Genomic DNA, 23134 nt, shown 5'->3' with positions numbered 1-23134 from the left:
TAAAAATATAAATAATAGAGTGAATATTGCTCTACCATATCACTAACCTACCAATGTGATTAGAAATATAGATAATAGATAATCAAGCGAAAGTTGCTCTGCTACACTCCTAACCAATCAATGTGATTAGAAATATAGATAATCAAGCGATTCCAGCTTCGAGAACACCACAAAAAATTCTTGATAAGTTCACTAAGTATGAAGGAGATTCATATAAGAACACTATAAGGTTAAATTTTGATAAGTTGCTAAATAATGGAGAAAAAATAAATATTATTCATAACATCATTTTTATTCATTGGCTCCGTGGGTATTTTTATAGCCTCCAAACCCTATTTCAAGTGTAGGAATGTGTAATTATAATATAGGAAGGGTATCTAGTGAAATTTAGATTACATTAAATATCATTTTTTCTAAATTGTATTATAGAAATCTCCTTTTTAAATGGGCTGCACGAATTTGGCTTCTAATTTAGGCCAAATTAATTTGAAACAGATCCCACAAAATACTAAAATATCAAAATAATAAAATTGACCTAAATGCAATTTGACCATACATGCATTACGCGATCTGAAATTATATTGTGCGTTAACATGTATTGAAGAGAGTGTGACTTATTTCCTTATTATCCCATACTTCTCAAATATAGTTCTCATTTTAAGCCTTAAATTAAGTGATAGTTGCTTGATTTGTCATGATTTGGAGTCTTTTATCGAAAAGATTCATACTTGAATATTCAATTATAATGACAAGAAAAGAATCGACGTATATGGGATTCTCTTTGAATTCAGTATGATATTTCGCGAGTAAAACACTAAATTTTAACATCTCTCCTCTTTTATTTTTCTTTTTAAATCAAACAACCGAAACGATTTTTTTTTCATCCATTTTTTTTTATCTCACTTTTTTTATTAAAAAAAACTCACTACTAAAATAAATTTTTTTACATAAATATAACTGAATTTTTTTTATTTTATTTTTTTTAGAGAAATTAGAAAAAAATTCTTTAAAATTACATTAAATACCTTTATATAAAAAAGACAGTTATTAGTTTTTATTTATTTTTATTATTAATTTATTAATTAAAATTTAAAATTTTTTTAATTTGAATTCAATTAAATCCTTGGCTATATAAGCTCGATTATTTGTTTTTTTATTTAAAAGTAAATTTATACATAAAATAATATTATTTTTTATAATAAAATATTTTTTATATTAAAATAATATTTTTATTAATAAAATTTATTTTTATAATTTTTAAAATTATTTTTTTAAACATATTAAAATATTAATTTCATAGGACGGTGAATTTTATTTAATAGAGATCAATTTAAACATATAAAAAAAATTTTAATTTTGACAAATAGACTAACAATAAAAATAGATAAAAATTAATAATTTTTTAATTAATAAAATAAAAATATAAGAATATTTTAATATAATTTAAAACTAAAAATATTCTAGTTAGTTAGGACACACTACAAACACAATATCAAAAATACTTTTAATTTTGATTAATAAATTAATAATAAAATTGATAAAAATTAATAAATATTTATTTAAGTGAAGAAATAAAAATATAAAAATTTTAATATAATTCTAAAACTATAAATGTATTTTAATTGGTTAAAGTAAATTATAATGATACGATAATAATTATTCCAACTCTTTATCTTTTAGCTATTTTCCACATAATTGCTCTCTCTCAAATATGGAGAGCTCTCTCTCTTAATAAGAAACACAGAAAAATGTAGTGTTGATTTCCTTATTGAAGAGGAAAATAAATTGATTATGAATACCATTTGATGCCATAAAGCTATTGGCAACACTTGATAATCAAATTGAAGTCTTTACAAAAGTAAATACCATAATTTTTTCTTTTATCCTACAATGAAGAAGTGGCACCTAGAGTCGGTTTTATTCATAACCATATATTTGAAACTTGGAAGTTCATTTGTAGAATTGTGTGCTTGGACTGGTTTCATTTACTTTTCTTTTTCTATCAAATTAACTTTTGTTTTTCTTTTGTTTAGTTACTGGGATAGTACTTCACTTTCAAGACTAAAGCCATATGCAAGAAGTTTACCAAGCACCAGAGATCGTTAAAGACAGAATGAGAGAAGAGAGAAATGTAGTCCCTATAGGAAAATAAGCTATTAAGGTTTAGAATGGTATATGTGGAGTACAATATTTTCATATTTTGCAATTAGAAACTAATTTGCTTGATAAGTTTTGACTATTAATTATCTTTTTGTTATGACTAGAACACTCGATCAAATATTGTGTCTGTAAACTTAGAAGAGAATGTCTTAAAAAATTCTATGGCACAGCTCCTCAATGGTGACTACGAAGTATTTGAGAAGAATTTTTTTATGTTTTAAGGTTTTGGACTCATTAGTATTGTTTTGTCCTAATATGATTTGGAGTTTTATTTTGAATAAGGTTAATTAAAATCTTTTGCAATGTGACTAGCATGCGAACAGCAGTTAATGGACGGATGTCTCAAAAATTACAATAATTAAATCGTGAAGGCTTTTTAATATAATTTCATTAATACATAGATATTTTAATTAATTAAATTAAATTTCAAAAATATAGTGATATTTTACTCTTGATTTCTCATACTTCAAGAACTCATAGCAATTTCCTATATACATTAATTTTTTTGCAAATTATATAAACATGTCGTAATATTTATTATTCTTATTTTTTAATTTTAATACCCTTAACGCGCCTTTGTTATACTTTCTTCCAATTATTTTAGTACACTAGACACGGTAAGAATTACAGGTTTTCTTCCATTTCAAAGAAAAAAAAAAAAGAAAAAACGTTGCCTAAAGTGCTCGGAAATTTCTCCTTTTTAACCTAATTAAGCAAAAGGCCCCTAATTTCAGTTCCTTCGTTTAAATCAAAACTATTTACCTACTTTGTCACAATTCAAATTCAGTGTTCTTGGGGCGAATTTTACATTTCATTGTACAATTGAAATGATATAACCAACCTCATTTATCCAGCTATGCAATTCAAGGAGCTTACAACATAAACATTGAATTAGATTTTTGTTTTAAAAAAAAAAAAGAAAAAGAAAAAGAAAAATTGTATACCGAGCTAAAAAATTATATTTGTTATTACTATAAACATATAATACAACAGCAATGAACAACATTGACCTGGTTTCTTGTCAGCATAAATACTCTTAAGATAACCAAAAATGTGAAATACTCATCGACAGTGCCTGAAAGGATCTCACAAGGACCACCTCTGAATTGCCTTTTCTTTGAGTGATGTCACTAATCTGCGAAACACTTTAAGTCTGCGGCCAACTTTGTCCTGTAATAACATAACCATCATTTAGAAAGAAAAAAGTTGTCGGGCAAAAAAAACACCCAATAGCATGACTAATAGGATTGAAGACGCATGTGATTTATGCTGAAATCCCAAGTCTATTAATAGTTCTAGCAATCCTTTATAACAAAGCTTAAATTTCAGTGCTATAAAAAATATTATAATAAAAACGGGTTTAAAGCTGCGGCTGTAATTACTGCCTTATGTACATAAGACAGTAGCTATAAATCAAAAGTAACGGTTTGAAAACCGCTGCTTCTCTCCGTTGTAGTATAAAATAAAACAACGGTTTACTTATCTTTTCAAAACAGATAAAAAAGTGCAGCAGCTAGCATTATAATCGTATTATGCATTCAAAAATTATTTATTACAATATATTAATATACATAGTGAAAAATTAAATTTTCTTTATAATAATTTTAAATTGTTGCCAAACTATTGCATCAGCAGTAATAAGGCAATAATCTTATAACCTTTGCTACAATGCTGCTGCATACACTAAAATGTAGCAGTGAAAACAAACACAAAATTTCAAGTGTGCTCGGATAGATGGCATTGGCATGAGCTCCAACCGCACAAATAACAATTGGGAAAAAAAGAGGAAGCAACCAGAAACATTCCTATACTTGCACAACACGAAGAGTCTCAATTGCTCAAGAAAATTTCCCTCTCATTGGACAACTTCCGATAACCAATATTTCAGTAATTTGAATATCCCACCTAGCTATAAGCTGTAAACAGATATTTCAGGAAGCTGCATACCTCACTTATTAGCTCAAGACGTTCTAAAGCTGGAACCAATTTTCCGCACAATGAAGACATGTCCTGTTCTGAGTCGGACTTTATACCAATTGCTTTCATAGCTCCATTAGCATTAGCATCAGATATCACAGAGCTGGCAAGAAAAACCACATCAATAAGATAAACTTTAGTTGTTATACTCGACCATTCTACCAGTGATAGGTCATCCTCAGCTAAATACTACCAGAACTGCTTTGCAATTAAATGTCCGAGCAAATTTCAAGACAAGCCATGTGTTTGGCAAGAAGATTGGTCACTGCAATCTGCTGGTAAGAAATCAGGGTTTAATTTGTAGAAACAATCTACTCCAGCACGAAAGAAGATATGCATATATTTAACCTTTCTCAAACCCCTAATGCAAAAAAGTGTCATGCATCTGGACACTTTAGCACCACAGAAGTTGCAAAAATTCTAACAGCTATAATGCAACACCCTCTAATTTGTAGAAACAATCTACTCCAGCACGAAAGAATATATGCATATATTTAACCTTTCTCAAACCCCTAATGCAAAAAAGTGTCATGCATCTGGACACTTTAGCACCCCAGAAGTTGCAAAAATTCTAACAGCTATAATGCAACACCCTCCCAGACTGAAAACGTACAAGAATGGGAGAACATTGCTTAAAAACAGGAGAGAGAGAGAGAGAGAGAGAGACCTGTCTTGAAAGTGAATGAGAATAACATTTAGCAATTGCTCCACTAGTGGAAGTAATATGGTAATTAGCTGATTGCGATTGCCAGCCACCTGGCACATTTCCACCATTGCGGTATATCTCCTGCAAATAAGAGAACATATTGATGGTTTTTACTCCAACATGAAAAGCATATTCCTATCATGTTCCACCATGAAGACCTCAGAAACAGTATAATGAACCAACTGAGAGGGTGATAAGACATTAATGGCCAACTTTCATCAGTCACATATGAACCACTTAATTGCAAAAAAACAATAATGAATGATTGTGCACCTCATTCATAGAAACAGAAGATTAAAAGTACACCAAGAACAAACAATAAAACCTATAGTCAATAGAGTACATCATCAGTTGGGGAGAAGAAAATATTGTGAGTGCTAATCTCTTATACACCAAAACACTAAATGAACCCAATTATAAGAACTGAAAAAATTCTTAAATACCGCAGAACAGAATGTTATATGATGAGATAGAATGCAATAGAAAGAATGCCACAAGGAACAAGTTATCTACTCTCGATGGTTAAAGCGAACTCTTTTATTTTTCAATCCAAATTAAAGAATTCGCAATGAGCTATCATATCCAATCCACTCCACCACAAGAATGTTATTAGGAATACGAGGACAGCAGAGCAACATTCATCATTCCATTTAAGATTTACAGTAAATGAGTTTTTATGAACAGTCAAATTGTTGGGCTACAACTTTTCCCCTTCGGATCTATACTACTACTCTTTGATGATTAAACATTGGATGGCACTGGTGGAGGGCATGTGAATTTATATCACTCTGAAACAACTATCTAAAACAGCAACCAACATACAATACATTGGACTTTTTTACTTCTTTTTTCTTCCTTCCTTCCTTCTTTCTTTCCTCTTCTCTTTTCTTTTCTTTTTTTTTTTTTTTTTTTCTTTTAATGGGGGGAGGGAGAGGTAGAGGGAGTGTAGGATATCACACTCCTCCCTCTTCCCCAAGGTTCTAGAGTAATCCATGTCCCATCAAACTCTCAACAACGTCGACCTGTTTGGCCTGACTAGCACTTATTTTCCTTGAGAAGGATTGCCTGAAAGCAAAAGTTAGTACCTATCCAGAATTCAGAATGTTGCATGAATCTTTAGACAACTCCATTTTATGGAGCTACTAGAAGAAATCACGGAAATACCTTTATGTTACAGCATACAAACAAAATAACTAAATGTTGGACAAAGTGTTTGACTGAGTATAGCACATAAGGGCAGAGTTTAATCTTCTCATTTGCAAATATTAATTTTAAACCAGTCACCGTCTTTTTGAAGTATGGTCTACATTATTAGTTATTTGTTTCTGTTATAGGTTATAGGAAGTAAATATGTTAATATAGGAAGTAAATATTGATAGATGGGTTAGTTACTTAGTCTTAGGGATTGTATAATCATAGACTTGACTGAGTATAGCACATAAGGGCAGAGTTTAATCTTCTCATTTGCAAATATTAATTTTAAACCAGTCACCGTCTTTTTGAAGTATGGTCTACATTATTAGTTATTTGTTTCTGTTATAGGTTATAGGAAGTAAATATGTTAATATAGGAAGTAAATATTGATAGATTGGTTAGTTACTTAGTCTTAGGGATTGTATAATCATAGACTTGATTTCCTTTCCTGTTTAGATACTGTCTCTCATGTATAAATAGGTTGTAATCTTTATTGTGATACAACAACAAATATTATATTTCTACATGGTATCGGAGCCTTTCTCATAGAGATTTAATTTTTTTTTCTCTCTCGTCAAAGTTTAAATTTTTTTTTTTGAGACTTAGAGCTCTATTCATTTAGGTCACCCATAAAAAGTAACATTTGGATCTCACTGTCGCTGGAGTTGCCACACCGTCCCCTTGTCAGATCTGAGGTTTGTTTACCGTTCGGGTGTTGGGTGGTGGTGGTGTTTTTTTTGGTACTGCTTATCGGTACTGTTCACGAGCACCGTTCATCGGTTGTTCACGAGCACCGTTCATCGGTTGTTCACGAGCACCGTTCATCGGTTGTTCATCACTACTGTTCACGGGTACTGTTCTACAGAATAAAAATCAGCGCACACAAATGGCGCATATGGCAGTTGAGACCCCTTCAGATGAGTATGCACAATTCATCCAATACCAGGCATCTTTGAAATCCTCTAATTCCTCTATCACTGCAATTGCAAACTCAAGTAACTCTACTGCATGTCTTGTATCTTCATCCTCCAAATGAATTATTAATTCTGGCGCTACCAATCATATGTCAGGTAATTCTACCCTTTTGTCCAATATCGAGTCTCATGCATCGCCTTCTTATGTTACTCTTGCTGATGGTACTAAATCTTTTGTCATGGATTCTGGTCATGTCAACTTAACCCCTTCTCTTTTTGTATCCTCTGTGTTATGTCTCCCTAAATTCGCATTTAATTTGCTTTCTGTTAGTAAAACTCACTCTCGCATTGAATTGTTGTGTCTCATTCTTTCGTGATCACTGTATTTTTCAAGATCTTTCAACGAAGCATATTATTGGTAGAGGGCGTGAGTCAGAGGGTCTCTACGTCTTGGATCAGCAACTACCCAGATCTCTTGCATGTTCTACGCGTTTAATACCTTTTGATGTTCATTGTCGTTTGGGGCATCCTTCTCTCTCGGCTTTGAAGAGGTTATATCCACAGTTTCATTCTTTGTCTGTTTTAGATTGTGAGTCTTATCAATTTGCCAAACATCATTGTTTACCTTTAGTGTCTCGAGTCAATAAACGGGCTTCGTCGCCCTTTGAGTTAGGGCTGTGCAATTGGTCGGTTCGGTTTCGAGCCGAACCGAAAAAACCAAAAAACGAATTGTAAAAATATTAAAAACCGAAAAAACAAATTATAAAAATATAACCAAACCGAATCGAACCAATAAAAATCGGTTCGATTCGGTTCAATTCAAACCGAAATTTGTAATTTTTTTTAATTTTCTACTTTTAATTTCAGTAGAATAATTTAATAAATACTTCACATAAATTTACCAATAAATATTGTCTGAATACATAATGATAATATTTAAAAAATCCATAAAAATCCATAAAAATCCATATAAAATTTAAAAATACGTATAAAATCAGTATTTCACATAATAAAATTATATATAAAATCGGTTATTCGGTTTGTCGGTTATTTAATATGTTTAAACCGAACCGAACCGAAAACCGAATAAGTTAGAAAATACTAACCGAACCGAACCGAACTGAATATTCCGATTAACCGAACCATTAAACCGAAATTGATCGGTTCGGTTCGATTTTTCGGCTCAAACCGATTTATGCTCTCCCCTACTTTGAGTTAGTACATTCAGATGTTTGGGGTCCTTGTCCTACTGTGTCTAAATCTGACTTTAAGTACTTTGGTACTTTTGTTGATAACTTCTCTTGTACTACTTGGTTATTTTTAATAAAGAGTCGTTCAGAATTATTTTCTATCTTTTGTGCGTTTCATGCTGAAATCCAAATCCAATACAATATTCTCATTCGTATATTGCAAAGTGATAATGCTAAAAAGTATCTCTCTGGGGAATTTTAATCTTATTTGATTTCTGCAATGATTAAGTGTTAATGTTTTAACCATGGGCATGCAAGTTTGGTGCTCAACAGCACCAATTGCATTCCAAAAGAAGTGAAGCCGGATTTTCTTTTTACGAACCAGGCTTCCTTGCCCCAAAAGTTGATACCTATTTCAATGTTTTCTTTTGCTTGAGTATACATAGTAATGATTGAACTTGATGCTGTATTACTAAAACAACTACTTTTGTACGATAAACAAAAATAAAATCTATATATCTATATAAATTTGGGATCTAAAATAGGTTATGAAGATATTGATAAGTAGCATGTTTAAGTTCATGTACTTATACCAAGCTACACATCTAAACTTATACATTTGTGCCATTTATTTTTAAATTATATTTTTATATTTAATAATGTTACAAATTAATATGCCCATAATAAATACAATTTATTTTCTTTATTGTTACAATTTATATATGACTTTTAAATTTCTTACCATTATTATTGGTACGTGACTTTTTAATTTCTTATAATATTTTTAATATAATAAATTAATTTATAATTAAAAAAATCTAAAACTAAAAACTAGCTATATCTTTAAAATAGTCAATAAAATATTAATACATATCTATCTTCCTAACAATAAAATGTGAAAAATAATATATTTAAACTTATAACATGTCTTTTTAATTATATTTCTATCATTAATAAATTTATCTCTCTATAGATAATTGAACTTTAAAATAGATTGATAAGGGATTGATAAGTGTTACTATTAAACTTATAAAGACTGCCAAGTGACACAATTAATCCTATATATATGTAACACAAATATATTAATAATTTTATATATATTTTTAATTTTATTTCTATATAAAATAAAAATTAATGTATGTGTAATAAATACAATTTATTATTTTTTTAATCACTATTAATGTATGACCTTTTGATTTTCTACTACAATAAATACAATTTTTATTATATTTATTGTGACTATTATATGACCTTTTGATATCCTACTACTTTTTAATATATTATATTATTAATATTGCAATAAAAAATTTATTGTATTTTTATTGTTAAAAAACTTTATTGTATTTTTTTATTTTAATAATAAATAAAATATTAAAAATATATTTATAAAAATTGAGTAAATATCATATAAAAAGATGTTTGGACAATAAAAAAATATTTTTACCGTATAGCAATAATTCTATAACAAAGGGCCATATAAAAAGTTTTTATTATCTTACAGTATTGTTGTTTATTTATTTGACAATTTTATAAAATCATAACTAATATAATTTAATTACAAAAGCTTTATACGATGTGTATAATTATATAGAATAAATATATACAATTGATTAAAATTATTAATTGTGATGAAAATATAAAATAATTAAAGAATTAATAGAACTAATTGTATAAAATATTATCAAATTAAGATTTTATTCAATTCAAATAACTATAAAAAGTTGATAAATATAAATAATAAAAGTATAATAAAAAATAAAATTGTGATTCTAATACTCTAAATCAAGTGTTATAAATATTAAACAACCACATTATTACACCTAAATTATTGCAATTTATTATATTAATGATTGTAATACTTTTAGTTTCTTTACTTTCCACAAAAATGTAACCTTCATTATCCATTCTATATAAAACTCATCAGCATAATCCTTATTTCATGTATTTCTTCACTCAGCTCTCTCCATTTCATTTTTTCTCTTTCATTTTTAATTCAAATGGCTCGTGTGCTGAAACTTTTCTTTTTTATTATTTTCTTAGTATTTAGCATGAGATGCATTATTGCACAACCCTCGACAACTAGCTCAACCCTCGACAACTAGCTCACCCCTATTGGCTAGATTAAAATTGGATAATGAGTTATCTACATATTTTGAAGAGATCATCCTATTCTTTATCAATATTAAAATATATTTATACCATGTTGTGTCATTCGCAACATTACAAAATAGTATTCGCCTAACATAATTGACATATTAGATTTTAACACTCAAGAAATTGCCATATATGAAAAGTATTATGATAAATCAGATGATTCTCCTCCTCCATCACCACTGTCATCTGTCATCCACCACTGTTGGAGTTTAATAAACTTTATTTTCCTAAGAATATAGTTCCTTGAATAGAATTTATTATTAGATATTAATAATATATGATAATTAGTACTAAAATTTTAATTTTCTTTGCTGCAATAGAGTTTGATATATAGTGCATGGATTTGTGCTTGATTACTATTTTGAGTTTAAAATTTTAGAGGAAATATTTTGTTTTTTAGTAGGCAGAGTGAATTTATACGAAAAGAAATATTATTTTATAAAAATATTATCATACAATAGTAATATAAAAAATTTTACTATCCACACAGCGTACAGGCAATCGCATAAAAAAAAGTGGGTAAATAAGGCAAAAAGCAAATAACCTTTTTTGTATATCATCAGATGATGATACACATTCTCTCCGAACGCACAGGTTGATAATTTCATCCACCTCCTGCCTTGATAGCTCATTTATGTCCCGAACCTGCAACACCACACACATCTCGATCATTTTTAACTAATGACCAAAAAGTGCTAGAAGCATTGTAAGAGGGAGAAAAGGCTAATGCTTATTCTTAACGATGCAATACCTTATTAAGTATTAAAGATTTTTCGTCTGCTGCTCTTTCAAGGGAACTTGTTATAGAACTAAGAAGAGAACCAAGTAAAATCAATGTGGGCTGCTGCAGCCCAGTGGGAGAATGGTAGTCCACCGGGTGGTCTGAAACCTGTGATGCATAATATTCACCAGAAATATCATATTTTTTATTCATTAAGCATAATGATACCATAAGTTTCACAAGCATGAAAAATTATACACCAAGGCTACTTGCTCAGTATTCATACACACACCTGGAGTCGCAATGATTTCTTTGTGACCAGAAAATATAGATAAGAGCTCAGACTGAAGCACAACCGCCATGAGTTCAATTCCAACTTCCTCTTAGCCTGATAATTTTTCAACAAACAACCAAACAAGTTAAAGACATAATCCACAAGCATATTTTACTGCTGTTTGAATCAGTTTTCCCAAAAAGAAACATAAGCATATACCTCTGAAGATTGCACTGATCTCCCTAAAGTAAGTGCCTCTGTCTCAACAGAAAAAAGAGCATGCATCATACTGAAAAGCTCTTGAACAAAACCAAACTCATCATTCTCCTCATAAGGCCACACCTACAGACAAGAAAAAGTGCAAACTGAAACTATGAGAACAGATTATTTGAGCACCATTCACATTTCCCACCACATCATAGATATCAGTTGCAAAGGCCACCCAACTTGTTTTACCATTATACTCACGATCCATGCACTTTCAACGTCCTTACCTTGCTAAGTATGCCAACAGCAAGATTTATCTGCTCCATTGTCAAATCATCTGCTTCAGAGATATCTTCCTGAAGAATTTGATCAAACAATAATTGGTGTCCTTTGACAAAACCTACAAGTTCACGAACAATTTTGTTCTTCACCTGCCAAACACACAGTTCAAATCAACTCAGCTATATTTCTGCACCAAACAAACAAATTTGGAGAAAGAAGTGCTTTTTTGAACAGAATGAAAAGAACAAACAATAAGGAAAGAAAGAATTTAAAAAATTGACATCAAACTCAAGCACAAATATGCATGAAAACACCAAGTATGATTGGGGCGTGAGGAATCCAAAATTGTCAACAAACTGCATGAGAAACCAACAGCAGAAAAAAGAAAGATGACCAACCTCAAAAATATCAGATGTATCAACCAATGAAGTCAATGAAAACACCAATCTCAATATTGAAGTTGTGATCATCCGTTGTTTGTCAATATCCACAGCTGCATCTCGTCGAATCTTTGGATCAAGCCGCCTCAAACTTCCCTGCTAGTTTGGTTAGCTTTAGTCTATATGAACAATTGCCACAATTACAACTTTGGAAGATAGAAAATATTATCACCTGCAAATTAACTGCCCTGCATGAGGCAATATGCTCCAAAGCCCCCATTGAAAATAATACTTGTACCCCAGATTTTCCATATTTATGGCTAATTCTCAACAATAATGCAAGTTCAGCCTCAACAGTGCATGCTCGCTGCAATGAGTCTAGGGAATGCCTAAAATCCTAAATAAAAAAAATAAAGAAAAAACTATTAATCCAATACACACAAACAACTTGGAGTATATCAAGCAAAGTAGACACAAAAATGAGGAATTTAGGAGCGGAAACCCATAGCAAATTAAAACAACAAATAAGACTGTTATAAGTTATAGAAAGTAAATATGTTAATATAGGAAGTAAATAGGGATTGCATAATCATAGGCTTGATTTTTCCTTCCTGTTTAGATACCGTCTCTCATGTATAAATAGGTTGTAATCTCTACTGTGAGACAATAACAAAATATTATATTTCTATATGGTATCAAAGCCTTTCTCGTAGAGATTTAATTTTTTTCTCTCTCTCGTCAAGTTATAAATTTTTTTTGGAGACTTAGGGCTCTATTCATTTGGGTTACCCATAAAGGGTAACATTTGAATCTCACCGTCGTTAGAGTCGCCACACCGTCCCCTTGTCAGATCTGAAGTTTGTTTGTCATTCGGGTGTTGGGTGGAGGTGTTTTAGGTACTATTCATATTCGGGGATACTGTTCATCGGCACTGTTCACGGTGCTGTTCATTGGCACTGTTCATCGGTACTGTTCACGTGGTACTGTTCATTGATACTGTTCACGCCGGGTACTGTTTTTTGATTTTGTATTTCTTTTGTTGCTATGGTTTTGGGTTGGTTGTCCTTATGGCTGAAGTTAAAACTACCACCGTAACTGATGTGATTCCTATGATGACTAAAATCATGAAACACAAATTGAATGGATCTTCCGATCAAGAAATTTTTATATCTGCAGATGAGTATGCACAATTCATCCAATACTAGGCATATCTAAAATCCTCTAATTCCTCCTCTATCACTGCAATTGCCGAGTCAGGTAACTCTACTGCATGTCTTGTATCTTCATCCTTCAAATGGGTTATTGATTCTGGTGCTACCGATCATATGTCAGGTAATTCTACCCTTTTGTCCAATCTTGAGTCTTATACATCGCCTTCTTATGTTACTCTTGCTGATGGCACTAAATCTTCTGTCATGGGTTTTGGTCATGTCAATTTAACCCTTTCTCTTTCTATATCCTCTGTGTTATATCTCCCTAAGTTTGCATTTAATTTGCTTTCCGTGAGTAAACTCACTCGTGCATTGAATTGTTGTGTCTCATTCTTTCCTGATCACTGTATTTTTTAGGATCATTCGACGAAGCAGATTATTGGTAGAGGGAGTGAGTCAGAGGGTCTTTACGTCTTGGATTAGCAATTACCTCGATCTCCTCGATCTTTGGTATGCTCCACGCGTTTAACACCTTTTGATATTCATTGTCGTTTGGGGCATCCTTCTCTCTCAGCTTTGAAGAAGTTATACCCGCAGTTTCATTCTTTGTCCATTCTAGATTGTGAGTCTTGTCAATTTGCTAAACATCATCGTTTACCTACACTGTCTCGAGTCAATAAACGGGCTTCGTCCCCCTTTGAGTTAGTCCATTCAGATGTTTGGGGTCCTTGTCCTGTTCTATCTAAGTCTGGCTTTAAGTATTTTGTTACTTTTGTTGATGATTTCTCTCGTACTACTTGGTTATTTTTAATGAAGAGTCGTTCAGAATTATTTTCTATTTTTTATGCATTTTATGCTGAAATCCAAACCCAATTCAATACTTCCATCCGTATATTGCAAAGTGATAATGCTAAAGAGTATCTCTCTGGGGAATTTCAATCTTATTTGTTACAAAAAGGGATTCTTCATCAGTTCTCTTGTGTTGCCACTCCTTCACAAAATGGAGTTGCTGAAAGAAAAAATCGACATCTTCTTGAAGTAGCCAGGACCCTCTTATTCCAAATGAAGGTACCTAAATGTTTTTGGGCTGATGCTGTATCCACTGCTTGTTTTTTGATCAATAGCATGCCTTCCTCCATCCTTCATGGTGATATCCCTTATAACATTTTGTTTCCCACTAAATCTTTGTTTCCTATTGAGCCACGTATCTTTGGTTGTACTTGTTTTGTTCGTGATGTTCGTCCACAGGTTACTAAATTGGATCCCAAATCACTCAAATGTGTCTTCCTTGGCTACTCTCTACGTTAGAAAGGGTATCATTGTTTTTCTCCTGACCTGAATCGGTATCTTGTGTCTGCGGATGTAACATTCTTCGAGTCCACTCCGTTTTTTCCGCCATCATCTGTTTATAACACCCAGGAAGAGGAAGATGACCTCTTGTTATACATTGTTCGCTCTCTGTCTCCTCAGACTACTCCTACACCTTTCGCTCATGTGCCAGGTCGCTCTCCCATCTTTCATGTGTATTCCAGACGCTTAGAAGACTCTGACTCTGTTCCGCTACCCGCTTCTTCGTCGACCGATCCTGCTCCCACTGATCCTTCACTGTCTGATTTGGATTTGCCCATTGCTCTTCGCAAAGGTAAACGTACTTGCACTTATCCTATTGTATCTTGTGTCTCTTATGATCAATTATCCTCCTCTTCTCGTTGTTTTGTCACTGCTTTAGATTCTATTTCAATTCCCAAAACTGTTATTGAGGCTTTGTCCCATCCTGGTTGGCGTGCTGCAATGGAAGAGGAAATGATGGCCCTTGACACTAATGGTACTTGGGAGTTGATGTCCTTGCCCCCAGGAAAGCGGGCTATTGGGTGCAAATGGGTGTTTGCAGTGAAAGTAAACCCTGATGGATCTATTGCTCGCCTCAAGGCCCGTTTAGTGACCAAAGGTTATGCACAAACTTATGGAGTTGACTATTCTGATACATTCTCCCCAGTTGCCAAGCTCGCATCTATCCGATTGTTTATTTCCTTGGCGGCTACTCATGATTGGCCTTTGCATCAACTGGATATTAAAAATGTTTTTCTTCATGGTGATCTTCAAGAGGAGGTTTATATTGAGCAACCATCTGGTTTTGTTGCTCAGGGGGAGTCAGGTAAAGTTTGTAGACTTCGAAAATCCCTTTATGGCTTGAAACAGAGTCCTCGGGCATGGTTTGGCAGGTTTAGTGAGGTGGTCCAACAGTTTGGAATGAAGATGAGTAAGTATGATCACTCAGTGTTTTATAGAAATTATGTTAGTGGAGTAATTCTACTTGTAGTATATATGGATGATATCGTTATTATAGGAAGTGACATTGCTGGCATCACATCCCTAAAAGAATTTCTTAAAACACAGTTTCATACAAAGGACTTGGGTTCGTTGAAATATTTCTTGGGGATCGAAATTATCCGGTGTAAGAAAGACATCTTCTTATCTCAAAGAAAATATGTTCTTAATTTGTTGGCAGAAACAGGAAAATTGGGTGCTAAGCCTTGTAGTGCCCCAATGACCCCTAACCTTCAACTTACCACAGAAGACAGTGAGCCATTTGCAGATCCTGGAAGGTATAGAAGATTAGTTGGCAAGCTGAATTATTTGACGGTGACTCGTCCTGATATTGCATATTCAGTGAGTGTGGTAAGTCAGTTTATGTCTTCTCCTACTGTTGCCCAGTGGGATGCTCTGGGACAGTTTCTTTGTTACCTTAAAGGGGCCCAGGGCGAGGCCTATTCTATGGTAACCATGGGCACTCAAATATTGAATGCTTTTCTGATACTGATTGAGCAGGCTCGAAAGTTGATAGGAGGTCAACTATTGGGTATTGTGTTTTTGTGGGAGGTAACTTGATCTCATGGAAAAGTAAGAAGCAAAATGTGGTCTCCCGTTCTAGTGCTGAATCTGAATATCGAGCCATGGCACAAGCCGTTTGTGAAATCTTGTGGATACGTCAACTATTGAAAGAAGTTGGGTTTACAAATTCAATGCCTGCTAAGTTGTTGTGTGATAATCAAGCAACTATCCACATTGCCTCTAATCCAGTATTTCACGAGAGGACTAAACACATCGAGATTGATTGTCATTTTATTCGTGAAAAGGTCCAACAAAAGATAGTATCAACAGGACATATCCGAACTGGAGAACAATTAGGAGATATTTTCACTAAAGCTCTGAATGGGACTCAAGTTGATTATATATGTAAAAAGTTGGGCATGATTAACATTTATGATCCAACTTGAGGGGGAGTGTTATAAGTTATAGAAAATAAATATGGTAATATAGGAAGTAAATATTGATAGATGGGTCAGTTGCTTAATCTTAGGGATTGTATAATCATAGGCTTGATTTTCCTTCCTGTTTAGATACCGTCTCTCATGTATAAATAGGTTGTAATCTCTATTGTGAGACAATAACAAAATATTATATTTCTACAAAGACCAACAATCGACTGGACCCTAACAACATTCAATGCCATGCAAGCATTGTCTTTTTCTTCCTTCTCTTTGTTATTTATGTGTAGCTTGGCTGCCAAGTATACACACACAAACTTGCAAATCTCAAAGGCATGGACTTTTATGAGAAAATGAAGATGGTTATTCCCCGAGAACCTGCTTAGGAGAAACTAGGTTAGTAAAGAGTTTTTTATCCACTGTTTCACATTTATAAAAGAGAATATAGAAGATGAGAACACAGATCAAACTACAGGGTAGCAGTGTATATGCTTGTAATAAAAACAGCATATATCATATGCATTCATTTTCTTATTTATTTATTTATTTCAATTTTTTTCTGCAAAAACATATCTAAACATAAAAAGAAGGATAATATTAATAGAAAGCTCCGACAACAAAGTTTTGAACCCCATAAAATAATTGAAGTGGCTCCCTAATGAATATATTGTTGAAATGTATATATTCTTGTTATCTTGAGTCTTCATTGAAGAAAGATTTTCAGATTGGCAAGCTCCCACATGGGCAAATATGTACTTATTAAATATAAGCCATCTGTAACTAGTGTATAAATATTAAGATTTATAATATACTTTTTCCATGAATCAGAACATATTATGGCTCAAAGAAGTAACACCTGATAGGAAACGTTGCTGATGCTCATCAGGCAAGACCGCAAAAAACCCCTGCTTTGAAGTTGGCTTAAGAAATATCTCTCGTGATCAATACAAATCAATGAATCCAGAACATAAAGTGCTATCGTCTTCCCAGGTTCGCTGCCTTGAGTTGCATCTTTTATTACCTGAAGATTTGAGAACAAACATAAAGTTTGTGAAAAGAGAGAGGGTAGGTAAGGGTTTTACAGTACAGGACAAGAAGAACATGAAGACAACCCTAAATAGCAGCGACAACGTGAGGCTAACAGTGAATCAGAAAATTATAAGAACAAATTAAATATTCAGTTTTCATTAAGTTTGAACAGTACATCAAAACAGAAGTCAGTGAATATGAATTTTTATAGCTTGAAAACATTTAAGCTGCACACTATTAACCAGTTAACCATCCATTATAGTCTTAGAAGTCTTAGAAAACAATCAAGTCCAAAATAAAAATAGCATATACTCATCATTCACTGTTCCACTCAGCTTCCATATGTCAGAATATATGATATAGTAGGAACAAGGAAGCCTACCAAATCTAAGATTGCCTGAGCTTCCTTTCTTAAAATGGAAAAAATGGCATGAGCTAATTCAGCCTGTTCTCTGTTAATCTGGACACATGCCAACAGGTCAAAATTCATAAAACATTAACTGAAGTTTATTAAAAAAAAAAAAAAAAGCGTGCGTCAGGATTGTCTAATCTATGCACCTGTCGAAGGTCCATATCTTCACTATCTTGCTCAGTAAGCAATAATGACTGCATAATTGTTGTTGGAACATCTGGATCAAGTGTATGCTGACAGTATTGAAAATAGCTAAGCAGCAAGGCATATTGGCTGCACCCCAAAAAAAATGCATGTACATCCACAAAGAGAGAGGAAGGTGGATCAGAATGCAACCTAGAAGTTCAGAGTAGATTGACAGCACCAGCTTAATAATTACAAAAACATACCGTCTCCTCAAGGCCTCTGATGATTCATTTCTCAGAATTGCCATTACAAGCTTAAACAATATAGAGTGACAAGCACCATTTGATAATTGCTTTACCGTGATAATATCAAGACATGTGATACTATCAGGATTTAGACCAGCAGGGCATATAAATCTTTCATCCCGAAGTTTAGCCATGCATGTAAGTGCAACCTGGGGACATCCCAAGAAAAAGCCAAAATAGAGATTAATAGTTGGTAAATAGCCCAGTTAAAAGGAGGAAAATTTTAACGAATGAATCATACCTGACTCAATATGAATGACATCCTCAATGAACAGTCTGGAGAAGCAGAAGCACTCAAAGAGGCATCAAGAACCCTGTGAATGACCAGAAAGCAATTACAGAGTGTCCACGAACAAAGTGGAAGAAAAAAGAAATAATGGTAATAAGGTCCCACTGATATAAAATTTCAGATCTATTTTCCAGAGAGGACATCCTTCTTGATGCAGAGACCTGAAAAAGAACATGGATGCACACGACGCAAAATTAAAGTGACTGAAGATTTAAAATATCAGCTTTGCAGATATAGAACTTAAAAGAATCCAAAAAAAAGCCCTATGAAAGACCAAAAACCTCAACAATCTGTGACCAGCCAGTCAACATATGAAGTTGTGCAGCTTGTTCCTCGAGGTTCTTATTATACTTCCATCCCCATCTCAACAACCGTTGAATCGTCTCTCTTACATCATTTAGCTCAGCTTCATTGCCAAAGTTACTCAACTGGGGATACAATGAATTGAATTTCTGAGCAAAAACACAAGTCAGGACCACCACCATGAAAGTTTGCATGTTAGAAGTTAATAGGAAAAATATTATTACACAAATCAATTATGACTTCTGAGGGCTCAACTAATCACAGATGTGGACCTGCCAAAGTTTATCACGGAAAGAAGTTAGGTCTATCAGACGATCACCGCGCTCCGAATAGTAATAAACACCACCCTTTCCAGAAGCAGTTGGATCTCCAAGTACGTCCTCTGCCTAACACACAACAAAAATCCTCATGTAAGAAAAAAAATTGAACTATACAACAACCACTTTCACACATTAAGGATCTTACCAGCAAGTCATACTTCATATTAGAGACAATCTGAGAAAGCTTCATGCTAGTATCTGGATATCTAAACTGGACTACTTCAAGCAACTCTAACACCTGGATTTGATAAAAGCAGAAAACAACCAAATTTTCAGCAGCATCAAAATGACAAAATAAATTTTGCTCTAACAATAATCCGTAATGCCTCTTTAAGGATCAATATATATTCAACATCTCCAATATTGCCTGTGAGGGAAATTATAAATAGGCAACAAAGAAAAAAAAATCCATACCATTTATTTAACTTTCACAAAATAGTTGCTTTAACTCTTGATTTTATCCTAAAGCACCAATAATGCACAAGGATTGCTGGACATGAATATGACTGACCTCTAGACAAATTAGAAGAACAAAGTGTCCGAAGTGCATTATAAAATCTCTAAATATAAGTAACTCAAAACATAGGGCAGATCATCCTCAAAACAAGCATAGACATGTAGTAGAGAATCTATGCTCGCCTCCTAAAATGAGCTAAAGAAATAGAATTCTTTTACAGATTTATTAAAGAAAAGACATCAAAAGCATGCTAAGGGGCACCAACCAAGCACACTAGATGAGTATCAGAGGCACAGCATTAAAAGCATGAACAAAAATGAGCAAGAACAGATCCATTATGGCAGTGCCTATACCAAAAGATATGGGTATAGTATGCAGGCCAAATTACTTGACCTTCAAAATTTTAAATACTTCTATTCATTCATTAAATTGCAAATACCTTATTTTCGATTCTATATTCTCGGCCTTAACCATACAGTCAAATTTTAAATATAAGTATCTAAAACAGTACATTTCAAATTCAGTTATCCAAATGCAACATAATAGAAATAAGATTCCTTTAGGTGCAATATGTAGTATGAAAATCAGCTCTACACAGAGTTTGACCCAATATCATAATTTTAATTTGATAATAAAGGATCTTTCACGACAGTCTAGCAATTACAAGGCATAATCAAAACCATTATAGATAAGCAGATGCTAATTATCAGCTATAATTAGGACATGACAACACCGAAATACAAGGCAGCAAAGTTTTTCCCATTTGAAGCTACCTGTTAGCAGTTTAAGCCTCAACCACCACAGAATTGGGATTTCACAAAATGGAAAACAAAACTCGGCCTTGAAATGTTTAAAGCTCACTTTTAATTTTTATAACTGAAAACTGTAAAAGCTAGAAATCATAGCTTTTAGCTGGCTTCCTTAAAGTATGCTATTGAATCCAAAATAATTATGACAATATTGAATATAACAATAAAACGCACTATTCACTTGTAATTTTTAACACGCATTTATATAGCCCAACACATACCATGACAACTCATTAAAATATGACAATAATTAATTAAAATATGAAAACATTTAAGAATAATTTTGTTTGAGTAAATGGCTCTAATTCTAAATTAATTAAAAGAGAAAATTGAATAATAAGTCATATAGGTAACAGAAAAGGAAGTAAAAGTTAAAAAATTAAAAAAAATTAAAAATAGAACACATTAGTATTTTACAATCCAAAAAAACCCCAACTGCTATATAAGCAAATGCTTAATAATCAATTACCGGCGCTGATCACTAACCATTCACTGTTAGCTGCCGCCACTTAACCAAAGGGTCTTCTAGACTACGAAACATAATGGCACACAAAAATAAAACACAGTGTGACTGAATGACTGCAGGAAATAAAACACTGAGACTGCATGACAGCAGGAACCACTCTTGCAGGAATCAAAATTCAAAAACCATAACAGTTGTTTCTTAATGTAAATAATAAATACACAATTACACATATTGACCGATTCAAACCACCAGTCAGAAGCAACTTTTCAATACCTTACTCTTGCTAATTGCTTGGGTTCCCGCATGTTCACTGCTATTTTGAAAACCGAAAGAATCAGAAACTACTTGATCAGACCCAATTTCAATTATTTCCCTTCCAAAAAGATGAGCAAGTATATTCTGACATGCTTCTCTGTGAGTAGGAGTACCCATATCACCAGAATGCAACTCTACAGCTAAGAGCTTTAAGAGCCATGCTCTCTGATAAAAAAAGAAAAAAGAAGACAAGCAATTAATGTGTGCAAACAATCTAACTAATTGAAAAGAGCAACAATTACTAGCAATTATTCAAAATTATGTTGTTTTGTGGTGAAATAAAAAAGCAGTACACATTGAGTATGAAAATTCAAATATTAGTCAAATTTTTCAGCAGGTTTTAAATAATTCAAAAAATCTGGAAAGAAGATCCCAATAGGGGGTTCAACATAATAAAGATGAATTTGGTTAGTAAATTCAAAATTTTCTAGTTCCAATTTTCTCAATAAATATTTGGACTAGATAGAAAGGAAGGGGCAGCAGGAAGAGGGAAGGAACAGAACAAAGCAATTATCCACCAAATATTTGCATAGTGTAGTTGAAATTATACATTTTAGAGCCATTTCAAATCACATTCATAAGTTTTCTAACTGAAGAAAATCTATGCATTATAAATCTTGTTTGCAGAATTTAATCAAAGGTATCAAAATGAAATCCCTTCATTTCATATCTCAACCCTATTCAGATAGCATTTAAGAAAAACACAAAGGAAAGAATAAACAAACAAATCAAGACAATTCCAGTTCAGGGGAGAAGAATCCTTAACAAATTAGAAGGCACCTAAAGTGGAAAAACAGAAAACAAGTAGGTGTGATTTTTATCCCAGTACCAGCTCATATATCTGCATTACCAAGAAAGCAAGGCAACTGGTATGAGCATTGCCTAAATCCAAATATTTTGTCATCAACGATCACTCCTATTTTTTCTTTGGTCAGTTCACAATCCTTCCTAAAATAGTTTTCAAAGATGTGACCTCAAAGAAGAAAAAGCTTTAAGAGAAAAAGGAAAAAGATCTCCATTTCCAAACCATGAAGTGCCCATCAGAAAGCTTACTAGAGAAAAGAAGACCTACTTTTTATTATAAAGAGACATGCATCTGTATCATCAACTAAAACCAATATAGCTGACCCCCAAATAAGTAGTAGGAAAGCAAGTAGACTGATAAATAATAATGATATAGTTGCATAAACATAAAAATAAAGTATATAGCAAGAAACCTGGTGAAGGGAACTGATGCGAAGTGGCAGGCCGCTATTTCGTTTAGGAAGGGGAGCAACACCAAAGGTGTCAAGATGCTGTCACAATGAAGATAACTAAAATTTTAAAAACGCAAGATCTAAAAGGATTATTATAAAGAAGATACAAAGTGGTAGCATCACAGGGATATTAATCTTGATTTTGCAGTTCACCATGCACCTTCACAAAAAATTGATACTTTTTATTGCTCAACAAATCCATGGTAGGGCCACACGTTAGTGGATCCAAGCACAACTCATAAAGAAGCTGCACAAGGCAAATGGACAATCCTTTCCATTATAACAGGAAGTGAAACAATCCAAATAACCAAAAATAGTATAGAACAATTTCAGATCAAAAGATGAGAATCCAACCTGAAAACCAAACTCATGGAGTAATGCATTTATATCTGGCTTTAAAAGTTTATCCAAGACTTCAAGAATAACCTTCAAGCAACTACATGTGAGACAAAAAAAATGTAAAAATGA

The 23134-nt window shown here is 32.8% G+C and overlaps 1 protein-coding gene across 5 annotated transcripts in view; it reads right to left on the bottom strand.

Annotated features, from left to right (window-relative positions):
- Window positions 1-3109: 3109 nt before the first annotated feature.
- Window positions 3110-23134, bottom strand: part of LOC110615646 (nuclear pore complex protein NUP205) — a 47858-nt gene continuing 27833 nt past the window's right edge. For 3 of the 5 annotated variants that reach the window (XM_021757636.2, XM_021757635.2, XM_021757637.2), the window contains 23 exons: window positions 23021-23102; window positions 22827-22913; window positions 22628-22705; window positions 21369-21575; window positions 19509-19601; window positions 19316-19429; window positions 19022-19192; window positions 18846-18901; window positions 18693-18765; window positions 18410-18600; window positions 18167-18293; window positions 17991-18068; window positions 17436-17600; window positions 12392-12556; window positions 12178-12315; window positions 11785-11928; window positions 11510-11632; window positions 11309-11404; window positions 11047-11184; window positions 10840-10940; window positions 4805-4924; window positions 4108-4240; window positions 3110-3330 (listed from right to left, as the gene is read on the bottom strand). In XM_021757636.2, coding sequence (XP_021613328.1) covers window positions 3247-3330; window positions 4108-4240; window positions 4805-4924; window positions 10840-10940; window positions 11047-11184; window positions 11309-11404; window positions 11510-11632; window positions 11785-11928; window positions 12178-12315; window positions 12392-12556; window positions 17436-17600; window positions 17991-18068; window positions 18167-18293; window positions 18410-18600; window positions 18693-18765; window positions 18846-18901; window positions 19022-19192; window positions 19316-19429; window positions 19509-19601; window positions 21369-21575; window positions 22628-22705; window positions 22827-22913; window positions 23021-23102 — 2764 coding nt within the window. In that variant the 3' untranslated portion in view covers window positions 3110-3246. The remainder of the gene's footprint in view (window positions 3331-4107; window positions 4241-4804; window positions 4925-10839; window positions 10941-11046; window positions 11185-11308; window positions 11405-11509; window positions 11633-11784; window positions 11929-12177; window positions 12316-12391; window positions 12557-17435; window positions 17601-17990; window positions 18069-18166; window positions 18294-18409; window positions 18601-18692; window positions 18766-18845; window positions 18902-19021; window positions 19193-19315; window positions 19430-19508; window positions 19602-21368; window positions 21576-22627; window positions 22706-22826; window positions 22914-23020; window positions 23103-23134) is intronic. The other 2 variants (XM_043956435.1, XM_043956436.1) reach the window with 2 other exon arrangements.

This window comes from Manihot esculenta, chromosome 5 (genome assembly GCF_001659605.2).
Source record: "Manihot esculenta cultivar AM560-2 chromosome 5, M.esculenta_v8, whole genome shotgun sequence".
NCBI classification, from domain to species: Eukaryota; Viridiplantae; Streptophyta; class Magnoliopsida; order Malpighiales; family Euphorbiaceae; genus Manihot; species Manihot esculenta.
The sequence above is the reverse complement of the archived record's forward strand: the minus strand, read 5'-3'. Positions and strand labels throughout refer to the sequence as shown.